The 12,272-nt window shown below is 37.7% G+C and overlaps 1 protein-coding gene across 2 annotated transcripts in view; it reads left to right on the top strand.

The window, feature by feature from the left end:
* The window catches only part of LOC132848919 (immunoglobulin superfamily member 1-like), a 324,244-nt gene that overhangs the window by 189,483 nt on the left and 122,489 nt on the right, over positions 1-12,272 (top strand). Inside the window, exon 22 of one of the 2 annotated variants that reach the window (XM_060875014.1) lies at positions 4,713-5,865. The exons of the other annotated variant lie outside the window; for it this stretch is intronic. Within the exon in view, the coding sequence (XP_060730997.1) occupies positions 4,713-4,720 (8 nt within the window). The 3' untranslated portion in view covers positions 4,721-5,865. Of the gene's footprint in view, positions 1-4,712; positions 5,866-12,272 lie in introns of those variants that run through there. 2 annotated transcript variants of the gene reach the window in all.

The raw sequence follows: 12,272 nt of genomic DNA on the forward strand, positions 1-12,272 counted from the left end.
ATACCTTACAGCTGGTCAAAGGTAACCGGTTCAGTTTATCTTGAGGGGGTGAAAACTTTTAGCACAATTTTCCACACGATTTCAGCATTTTAAAAGCCAAAATAAAGCAAGAAAATCCTTTGGACAGTTGAGTTGGTGCATTTAAATGTCCAGGGTATTTAGCTTTTCCGATCTCTGAACAGTGATAGCTCGACTTCTTGACGGAATTTCTCGAAGTTTGACCCCTCTATAGAAAGGCGAAAGAGGTAAATTAAGATGTATGAGGTTAATTGTGTGGCAGACAGGGTAGCATGCAGGCCTTAATGACAGCAGTATCAGCTGCAAGACCTTGATATTTTCCATAAGCTGATTTACGGAGCACACACACCTGTTTCTAGTCAATTCATTTGTTGATTCCACATAATATTTGACTTGTTAAAAATAAGCAGTGAATCCACCAATAAAACAGATTTCTGAAAAAAAGGGTGTGTGAATAATAGTAGGTCAAAATTATCAAGTTTCTGGAAATTCATATTGATCAACATTTTTCATTAGACTGATTTTCTCAGAATATTCAACTTTCCCTCTTTCTGGTTTTCCCTCAGTACGATAGAAAGCTTTTGGGGTAATATTAGGTAATAGATAAAAAATAGATAGCTAAAAAAACTATACTAATGCAGTGACAAGGAAATATACAGTTTAGAAGCCTTTTTTTCTAAGAATATAAAATACCCTGTTGTTTTCTGCTCCATGTAAAATGTCATGTTAGACACCAATCCATGGAAATCTCAATGATTTGTAATTCAATGTGTTTACCAAACCTTATAAATGCATGCATGTTACACTAATAATGTAGAATTGCAAACTTCATATTCAGTGTATTCTTTCTCTTTCCTGCAGATGATGTGATCCTGGACAGTCCTGTCCATCCTGTGACTGAGGGACATCCTCTGACTTTACGCTGTTTAAGTAGACAAAAACCTTCAAACTCTGGTGTTAATTTTTATAAAAATGATTCCATCCTCCAGAACCAGACTACAGGAGAGATGACCATCAGTAGTGTCTCAAAGTCAGATGAAGGTTTCTATCACTGTAAACACCCAGAGACAGGAGAGTCACCGAAAAGCTGGGCTTCAGTCAGAAGTGAGAAAACCATGTGTTCTTACTTTAGTTAGATTTGTAATAAAATCGATTTCAATATATAATGTTTAAATAGATATTCAGGTTCCATTCTTTCTCTAGTTTCAGTTCCTAGATTCACTGGTTTATTTATAGGACTAAGTTTGGCCTGTCTGTTTGCCATCGTAATGATCTTACTGATCCTGCTCTTGCTCTTCAAGAAGAAAAAAGGTGTGATAACAGATGTTATGGTGTATCTTTTCTTTTTAATTTTTTTACAAAGATAATGACCTTTCTAGGTCTTTTTGTTGTGTTCGTGTTGCTCCACATATAAATACAGTATGTCTAAAGTCAATGTTTAACTTGTTCACTGCTTTATTTTTGAGAAGGTGTACAATTTCAGTCTCCTGCAGTGAATCAGGACACAAATCAGCCTGCAGGTCAGTTTGCACTAACAAGAAACACACCAGCATTTGTTTCTCAATCTTCTGCCATTTAATATTTTTTGCTTACAATCTCTAGTTTTCTTTATATCAATGTGGTAATCATCATAATTAAAAACCTAAAACATCAAAAAAATGTTCTGTAATTCATTTGCAATGTTTTTTTTTTTTCTTTCCATGCATGTTTTTTATTTCTTCAGAGGATTTCGCTGAAACTGGTGATGTGACTTAAGCCCAGGTCATAAAGAAGGGCAAAAAGTATAATGCAGGTGGGAGTCATTTATCTGTTATATATGAATAAAATTTAAAAATGTACATGAAATATACAGTACCGACATATTAATTTGTATTTTTCATAGCCATGATTAGAACCTTTTTTGAACCAGCCCTTGTGTTTCATTTATTTAAACTTTGTGTTGATTTTAGCATGAAGGTGTTAGTTGGTTAAGCATCAAGAACAGGGAAACAAGACTTGACATGCACACAAATATGTTTATATAATGTATAAACACTTGCATACACATACCTGAATAGCTGTAATGAGTCTGTCTGTGTTTCTGTCCTGTTTCTGTCTGCTGTCTTTCCCGGTTGTTAATTGTTTGCTCCGCCCACTCTTTGGTTTCCATGGACATTAATTGTACTCCTTCTCTCCTTCAGGTGTGTTGTCTTCGTCTCTAATTAGTTCCGCTTTGTCATTGGTTCCTGTCAGCTATATACTGCATACTCTATTTGTTCACTTCCCTGGTGTTGGTCATTATTGCATGTTGGATGTTGGTGTGCCTGTTCCCGTTTCCTGTTAGCCCTGTTTGTTGCCTTGTTCTGTCTGCCTGTCTGTTCAGCTGCTTTCTTGTGTTTTGAATAATTAAACTAATCTGCATTTGGATCCTCACTCGCCTTTGTCCTACATCGCGACAGAACGACCAACCACATGGATCCAGCAGAGATTTTGTTCCGTTTATGTCAGGGGGATTCCCCACTGGAGGAATATGTAGAGGTGTTCCTGGACTTGTCCAATCAGGTGGATTTTGGGTAGAGGGCCCTCAAGGACCTGTTCCGGCATGGTTTGGAGGACGGGCTGCGCTACCTAGTGGCATTGGGCCGTGAGGTGGGGCCTTTCACGGACCTGGCCAACGTAGCGTTGCTCCTGGGCGGGTCCTCCCTAACCGTGCACAGGACAGAGTCGGACACCGGCCCTAAATATTTTGGGGGGCAGTAGGCATCGGGGTCCGTGGGCTGCGGAGCCAGGCCAGCCACGGACGCCCGAGGCCCCTACGGTACCTCGGCCCGATCCAGGCCTGTGTACGCCGGTGACGGAACCCGTCCACATGGGTGCCAGACCGGAAAGCTCGGGCAAGGCCCGGGGGAACCGGCTGATCGCCAAGCTGGCGGACACCCCGATGGTGCCGGTTCGGGCGGCCGGCATCCCTACGGCCCCGGCTGGAGCACCTAAGGCACCTGAAGCACCCGAACCTGCTGACGCGCCCGAACCTGCTGACGCGCCCGAACCTGCTGAAGCGCCCGAACCTGCTGACGCGCCCGAACCTGCTGAAGCGCCCGAACCTGCTGAAGCACCCGAACCCGCTGAGACACCGGATCCGACCGGGTCAACAGAACCAGCCGGGCCTACCAGGTCGACAGAACCAGCCGAACCGACCGGGTCGACGGAACCAGCGAGAATGGTTGCGCCCACGCCCCGTAGACTCTCTGTCCTGCCTGAAGGGCTTGATACCGAATGGCTCTGCCTATCTGCTCTATCAGTCCCCAGTTTTGTCTCCCTGTCTCTGTCAGTCTCTCCCTCTCCTGTCCATCCTTATAGGTTCAGAATCTGTAATGAGTCTGTCTGTGTTTCTGTCCTGTTTCTGTCTGCTGTCTTTCCCGGTTGTTAATTGTTTGCTCCGCCCACTCTTTGGTTTCCATGGACATTAATTGTACTCCTTCTCTCCTTCAGGTGTGTTGTCTTTGTCTCTAATTAGTTCCGCTTTGTCATTGGTTCCTGTCAGCTATATATACTCTGTTTGTTCACATCCCTGGTGTTGGTCATTATTGCATATTGGATGTTGGTGTGCCTGTTCCCGTTTCCTGTTAGCCCAGTTTGTTGCCTTGTTCTGTCTGTTCAGCTGCTTTCTTGTGTTTTGAATAATTAAACTAATCTGCATTTCATCTCACTCGCCTTTGTCCTGCATCGTGACAATAGCATTCACACTTTACTAATTACAATCTTTACAATTGTGAGCAGGTAAATTAGCCTCTACTCCCTACCAGTTTCTGCCCACATTCTAGAATCTAATTAGTGGTATATAACTTTATTACCCCTCAGCACCAGCACATCATGACCATGTCTCGCGTGCCACTGATCACACACTTTGTTAAATAATGAACTTGCATTATTTTTATTTATTGAACTTGGTTTATTTTGATTAGGTTAGGATAAAGGCTAAAAATGCAGGTAAGCATAATTTTCTGTTATCTGCACAGCATTTACACTTTATAAATCAGTCTTTACATATACTGTACGTGCAAGTGAATTAGCCTCTTTTCCTACCCACAAATATAAATATATATGAGCTATTTTGCATTGACCATTTATAGATATGTGGCTTGTCCCATTCATTGCTCAGTGAGGTAGTAATGACGATGGGTAAGAGGAAAAGCAAAACATAGGAATTTGTGGGTATGCAGTGCAAACACCGTGTTGGAGAATGAGAAAAAAGGACACAATTACAGCTAGTGAAAATCTGAGAGTTTTAATAATAAATGAAGGCGTTATGTATGAAATGCAAATGGTATTAAAGGAGCTTGTTAAATATATATCCTTGCACTGGTTTTAGCTAATTACAATTGACCCACACGCGGTCTCACAGGGGGCAGTTTACACTCAACTGGTGTTCAGAGGTGAGAATTGGGTTGTTTAAGGGAAAACAAAAGCGTGGCTTACCATGTTGAGTTCTTGCCCTGACTGTCTAGAAACCAGGATCAAACAACACACAGGGTGACCTCTTGTTATATACACATGAGTACATAAAGTATTTATGGAACTTTTTTTTTTTAAACAATTTTATAAAATGATTGACAAATCACACCAAATAGTAGTTATCATTAGTTATCATGAATAACTAATTTAGTTAATGAATTAATTTACATTAATTATATAAAAATGCCATCCTTTTGTAGGTCCATGAGGAAAACTGTCCAACCAGGAATTGTTGAAACATTCAAAGAAAAGGAAAAAAATGGGAAATCTAATTGTAAGCATGCAGTGTAGTATCTGGAAACCTTTTTGCATTTTTTTTTTTTTTTTACAAATCTAATCATTTTATAAAGGCATCATTTGAATAATACTGGAAGAACAATGTCTGAATATATTTATACACACATATTGGATGGAATTTGGCTGTTACCAGGTTAACATTTATTCCATATAACCCAGTATAACAATTCAATGTATTACTAGATGTTAACTGGTTACTATTTTAATATTTGTAGTAGTAGTAGTAGTAGTAGTAGTAGTAGTGGTAGTAGTGTTACAGTTTATAAAAAAATCTTATATATTTATATTTTTGTAAAAAAATTAAATTTCTATATGCATTTTTCTGTTTATTTACTCATTTATTACTTATTAATGGATTGTAAAAGTGATTTGATTTTAGCTTTAAAATCCATTCATGCAGTATTGGTTGTGTATTGAGCTGACACTGTGCTTTTTAAATGATTACTTTTTAGATTAATTTTTAATTATTACTTGGTTTAAAGACTGATTTACAGATTGTGTTAATTGAGCAATGAAAACTAGAGAGAGAACGCTGAATACATGTTGTAAGATGAGCTTTAATAACAATGAACTTTAACTGTTTAATTAGGGAATTTTTTAAATTATGATTATATTTTGTATTTTATGATTGTACCTTTTTATTATTCTGCTTTTGGGACTTTTGTTGCCTGTATTATCTGACTATATAAGTAGTATACAAAAGGTTTAAGTACTTTTGTATTAAATAATTATTTTGTATTTTAATTCTAAATATATTATGGCCTATTTTAAAATCTTGTTGTGTTGATTTAATTTTAATCACCATTGCTGAATATTTTAATTAATTAATCTTTATTTCTTAGAAATCTTTTTTCAGACTTTTTAGCAGTACTTTATGTATTTTAAAGCTTAAGTGTTAAATGTGTGTAATGTATGAAATTCGCATAAATAAACATATTTTTTTTTCAGACAGCAACAGCTCTTATGTTCTGTACTTCCCTTCATGATCAGACATGATTTACATTCTCACCAGTTTCACCCCTTTGTAAACAGACTGTAGCATTCACAGCTGAACAGATTCACTCTACTCCGTTAACTGATGTTTATATATTTTATTTTTGTAAAAGCTGAATAAAAGGCAAACAAATAAACAGTAATTAGACATGACTGCAATCTGTGTGTGTGTGTGTGTGTGTGTGTGTGTGTGTGTGTGTGTGTGTGTGTGTGTGTGTGTATATATATATATATATATACACACACACACATACAATATATATATATATATATATTTACAATATATATGTAATTATATAATATATATAATATATATATTTACACTAATAAAAACAGATTTAAGTGCCATACAAAGTGTTTTACACCATAAACATAAATCATCACATTTCAGATTGAAATAAGACTTAATAAAACTAATTATTTTAACACCACAACAGCGTCGCCGTCTCACACTTTATATAACAACAATAACAAATTAAGTGCCGATTACTGAAATTCTAACCATAATATGTTAATGACCCATTCAGTGTTAGCAAATAGCTTCAGGTTATATCGATAAAATAAACACTTCAAAAGTCTCTCAAAGTTTATCTCATAATATGAAATTAAATCGGTACCTTGTGCCCTTCATCAGCCAGGAGCTAAGAGGTAGAAAAATATCCTTTAAACATGTTTGCACAGTGAGTAAACAAAAGTTTTAATCTGTATCATTTACTCAGAATGGTGCCTGCTGGTGTGATTCTGTGACCATCATATGTTGTGACCATAGAGGGTGCTGTTGCTACAATGCAGCTTAAAATAGATCGTCTAGAGAAGTTCTCTACGCAAACAGCGTAAATGCAAACATCAGCATCCACTGTTCATTAAACATTGTTGTGAGAACGCGCCTAGCGCCGGGCACGTTACCTTGAACGCGCGTGCAGAACAGTGCCGTCGTGCTATATATATATATTGTGAATAGAAATTTTAGGAGTGGAGTAACTGCCATATCACATGTACAGTAACTGCCATACAACGTGCACCTGGTTATCCTTATGTGACAATCACATCAAATACTATAAAGAAACAGAGTGAAATTAATGCAGCAAAAAGAGAGAAACGAAACAAAAGACAACAAAGACAGAGAGCAAGGAAAAAGGAAGCTGTGGAAAATAAACTAAAAGAAATGGGGAAATTGTTATATGACATAAAGAAATTGAATATATCTGATTAAAACTGTGAAGAAAAAGACCTAGAAGGAACCTGAGTCAACCCAAAGAGGAACAGACACTGTACCTAGACAGTTGGATCAAGACCCATCATCTTGCTGAAAGAAGATTATAGAATTGTTATAAGTTTCATTTACCTTTATATGAATTTTCTTTTCCATTTTATAGAATGACAAGTATCATTTACTTATATATGAATTTCTGTAACTATTGTGTGATTGAGAAATTATATATTTTCAATAGTATGTTTAGATATTAAGATAGAAAATAACAGTGAAAGCTTAAAAAGGAAATCACAAGTTTTGTGTCAGCAGCTTTGTGTCAGCCAAATAAGAACACACAGTCAGCCGTGCAGCTTAGGAGACTTCTCAGGATGTTTTGCAGAAGCATGAGATCATGAGAGACCTGATAGGATGCTGACAGAAGCAGAATGATCGTTATGAGTTCATACTAATAAAATGTTATAAATAGGGTTTTAGGACCAGTTATCAGTGTGCATTCACCTTGAGACAAGCTCAGTGTACTATACTCTGTTATTGCTTATAGAGGGTGCATCAGGAGAACAAACGCAGGCTTACACTTGGAGAGTGTTTCCTGGTTTGTTTTATCTTTGCATTTTATTTCTTTCTACTTACGCTAGAATTGTTTGACTATTTGAAGGAGATTTTGTTTGTAATTTTCTTTTCTTTTACATTACATATATTACACACATCTATCTGTATTACACTACTTTTAATAAAAACAAGGCCTCACATTGTGAGGATCCTGAAAAGACAAAAAGGTCTAAGTCTGCCTCCTTCATCTAAAGATTCAATCAATAGAATAGGTAGAAGAACTTGGAGCAGAACCTTTGTTAGAAGACCGAGTGACTTCGAAGGATACCTGCGTTCAAGGTAAGAGCAACTCTAATTGTTGATCTTGTGTTTTCAATACTAACCCATGCAAACCTAGACACATCCTTTAGTGGGATTGTGGAATGGTTTTCTACGCAATCCGAAAACATGTGTCACCAAAGGACACGTATGTCAGTATAATTACTTATATATATATATAATTGTCTATATATATATATATATATAATTTTATTCATTATGTATGTGTGTGTGTTCTCCATATTCATTCTGGTGATGCCTAACCCTCTCTCTCAATATGTCCTGAAAAGTGAACTGTAACAGACTTACAACAGGGTCACCATATTTGATAAGGCACTATTACAGGTTATCAAAATCTGTTACCTCCCTCTATTTCACACGCAATGACTTGAATGTTCTCCATATTCACTGTAGTGATGCCTAACACTCTCTGTATTATATGCTGCAAAAGATTTGGGTCTCATTTCAACAGGAATGTCAACACCCCTACCCCCCATCCCAATTTTACACAGAAAGCTTGCACTTTTTTGTCTCTTTATTATTTTTTGATTTTATTTATTTTTTAGTTAATATTGCATTTTTTCTCAAGTTTATTTTTTATTTTTTGCAGCTTATTATGCACTTTTATTTGTTAACTACTTTTTAAAACGTCTTCCCCGATCTTGTATCCTACATGCTGATCACGTGGGTTTGTCCAATTTCACCAGCATTCACTAATAACTTAGTGTCCACTTAATCGTCGGTCATAATCTACAAGTGATATCTGTTCCCAATGGATTTTAACGTGGTTATGGAACTTTAGTAGTAGTAGTAGCCTTTATTGTCACTGGTCACAGGTACCAGCGAAATTAGCCATCAACCTGCCCATACATACAATACACACAATATGACAAGGGGTGGACAGGACAAGAAGACAGGGGATTGAAAAGAAATACAGCATAACATGAGGGAAGGGAGGAGAAAAAAGGGAGGGTGAGTATCTTTATATGTGTGTGTGTGTGTGTGTGTGTGTGTGTGTGTGTGTGTGTGTGTGTGTATGTAAGTGTAGGCCTGGAGAGTCGTTGCTCCTGGCATCAAATCTTGGTGCCTCAGTCCGCAAGATTGTCATAACGATACACAGCAAATTGCCATGGAGACAACCTTGATTAGGTCCCAAAGAGAGTCAACAATCAGCAGGTGTCTGTGGAAGTGGGGAAAGGAACGCAAGAGAGAGAATATCCCAAGGATGCCGATAAACATCAGCGTTACATCCTGAAATGGAAAGCCTCAAATTTCTGGAAGATCGGTAAGTAATTAGCAGAGGAGCAAAATGTAAAGGTTGTTAAGGACATTAATATGTCTATAAAATAAGCATAATTCAATCAATATAAAAGTTAATATTTTTTTAGTGATTTTAACAGTTCCATCTGAATCTCTGCCCACTGCTGAAAATTCGACTTTGCTAATACCATTAAAGTTACTTGAATATGTTCATTTGAGCCCTCATTTATATACTTTGAAATATCGCCCTAATCACATTGAATCTATATGTAGATTACTTGTGTGTGACTGATTAACCATTATATGTAGCTAATATGAGTAACAAAATAGTTTTGTGTCCATATTTGTTTGAAATAATCATCCAAATATTAACACTTAAAATAAACAATCTTAACTTTGGCAAAAAGAAGTCTTTGATAATGTCTCTATGCACACTACATATGTGACCAAAAGTATTGGAATCCCCGACGTTTCCCGCTATATGTGATTCTTCCCCGAATAGGTAGCACAAAGTTGGAGATCTTTAAATATGGCAGCATTAAATTTTTCCTTCACTTCAACCAGGAGTCTAAAACATGTTCCAGCATGATAACAAAGCCTACATAAATATAGTCTTTACATGGTTTGGATGGTTTCTCCTGCTATAGAGCTTTAACCTTAATGAACAACTTTGGGATGAATGTGAACACTGACTGCACCCCAGGCCTCCTCACCTTCTCACCTACATCAGTACCAGACTTTACTAACCTTGTGGTTTTATGAACACAAATCTCTATATATACAGATGTGGAGAGAATTGTTGGTACCTTCCATTAAAGAAGGAAAAACCCACAAATGTCACTGAAACAACTTGAAAAGTAATGAATCTGGCCTTGATAAAAATGATGGAACCCGTAACTTAATATTTTGATGCACATTCTTTTGAGGCAATAACTGCAATCAAGTGACTTCTGTAACTCTCAATGAGACTTCTGCACCTGTTAACAGGTATTTTGGCCCACATCTCATGAGCACTGCTCCAGCTGTCTCAGGTTTGAAGGGTGCCTTCATGTTTCAGCTCTTTCCACAGATGTTCAACAGGACTTATATTAGGGTTTAAAGAAGGCCATGTAAGAATAGTCCAATGTTTTGTTCTTTAGTGTTTCTTTGTTATTTTTAGCTGTGTGATTTGGGTCATTTTCCTGTTGAAGGACTCATGACCTGTGACTGAGACCAAGCTTTCTGACACTGGGCAGCACATTTCACTCCAGAATGACAGGATAGTCTTGAGATTTCATTGTACTCTGCACAGATTCAAAACCCCCTGTGCCAGATACAGCAAAGAACATAACCAAGCCTCCTCCATGTTTCACAGTAGGTACAGTGTTCTTTTCTTTGTATGCTTAATTTTTGCATCTGTGAACACAGAGCTGATGTGACCTGTCAAAAAGTTCCAGTTTTGTCCCATCTATCTAAAGGACATTCTCCCAGAAGCTTTGTGGTTTGTCAGTATGCATTTTGGCAAATTCCAGTCTCGCTTTTTTATGATTTGCATAAAGTCCTACTTGGTTTGTGTGACAGTTTTTTGTCATGTGAATAGGTGATATTTTCTACCATTTTACTCTTTGAAGTACAATAACAAATATTATAACATGTATTTGCTATTAAAGAGCCAGTTTAAAACAGTTAATGAGGGAGTCACAGCTGAGAATGATCAATCCTTGGGCCATAAACGCTGTTTGCCTATGGCACGTGTATCAACTGCCTCAAGTCGTCATTGCTTGACACATATGACAATTTCAGAGAAAGCATGGACTTTGCATTAGGTAACACACAGGGTTTTAGTAGACAATAACTGGAGAACACCTGTTGAGTCTCTAGTACTTATTGATTATTTGTGAGTGTATTTAATTTTAATTGGTTACATTTTTCAGTCAGTTACAAAATAACTAAGCACTTTTACTCTTGACTTCTGAATTGTCCACTGATCAGTGTTGTTACTGTTCGCTAAGAAAATTCACCAGGCCTGAAAATAATTGTATGCCACGGTTACGGTTATCACTCAGGGGGTCCCTTGTTTCTTGAATCGTGTATAAAACTGTTTTATTGACATTTAATTTAATTTACTGGAACAACAATGTCGTTTTCAGTCTCTAACTCTAGAGGTGTGTCTTCATTAAATTCCAACGTCTCATTTTTCTAAAAATATTGTCAATTACTAAGTTACCAGCTGCAGCACTGTTAAGAACCCCTCTCTGCCATAGTTGGTGAGGGGTCTGTCCTCCCTGTGTAGATAATCTGTGGTTGTTCCGCTGATTTCAGAACTCTGCGGCTGCCCTTGTGACTCTTGGCAAGTAGATGTAGTGGAGACAAAAGAGATGGAGTTCATTAGTGGAGTTCAATGTTCCCTCATTTTTCTTGAAGGTAAAGTGAAAGTGACGTGACATACAGCTACTGTAAGTATGGTGGCCCATACTCAGAATTTGTTCTCTGCATTTAACCCATCCAAAGTGCACACACAGCAGTGAAAACACACACACTATGAACACACACCCGGAGCAGTGGGCAGCCATTTATTCTGCGGCGCCCGGGGAGCAGTTGGGGGAGTTTGGTGCCTTGCTCAAGGGAACCTCAGTCGTGATATTGCCGGCCCGAGACTCGAACCCAGGGTTAGGAGTCAAACTTAGGGTTAGGAGTCAAACTCTCTAACCATTAGGCCACAACTTCCCCGAATAGGTTACTGAAGTGGAATGATACATCTTTGTTCAGTTCTTCCCACAAGTTCTATCATCTGAATGTGGACACTGCGTCCAGTAATGGCACTGCATCTATTTAACCCCCTTCTATACAGCATATACCGGGCAACCCCTATGTTCTTCATGCCATGGTCACAGCGTTTTCTTAGGGGAAGGCCAAAGTTATGCACTCCAGTGCAAAACACTTCCAACACACTTGAGGCCCTGTTGTTATTGAGGCACTGAAAATATATGATGGTCCGCCTAAAGCCATCCGCACAAACATGAAAGACCATACATCTCCATGCCTATGTGGAGAAAAGATTCTCAACAGTTAAAAAGATTTGCAGCCATGTATAATTAACCTACTGTTTTAATGATTTCCTGGCCTGATTTTTATGCACCATACTCAACCT

Source organism: Tachysurus vachellii, chromosome 7 (genome assembly GCF_030014155.1).
Source record: "Tachysurus vachellii isolate PV-2020 chromosome 7, HZAU_Pvac_v1, whole genome shotgun sequence".
NCBI lineage: Eukaryota > Metazoa > Chordata > Actinopteri > Siluriformes > Bagridae > Tachysurus > Tachysurus vachellii.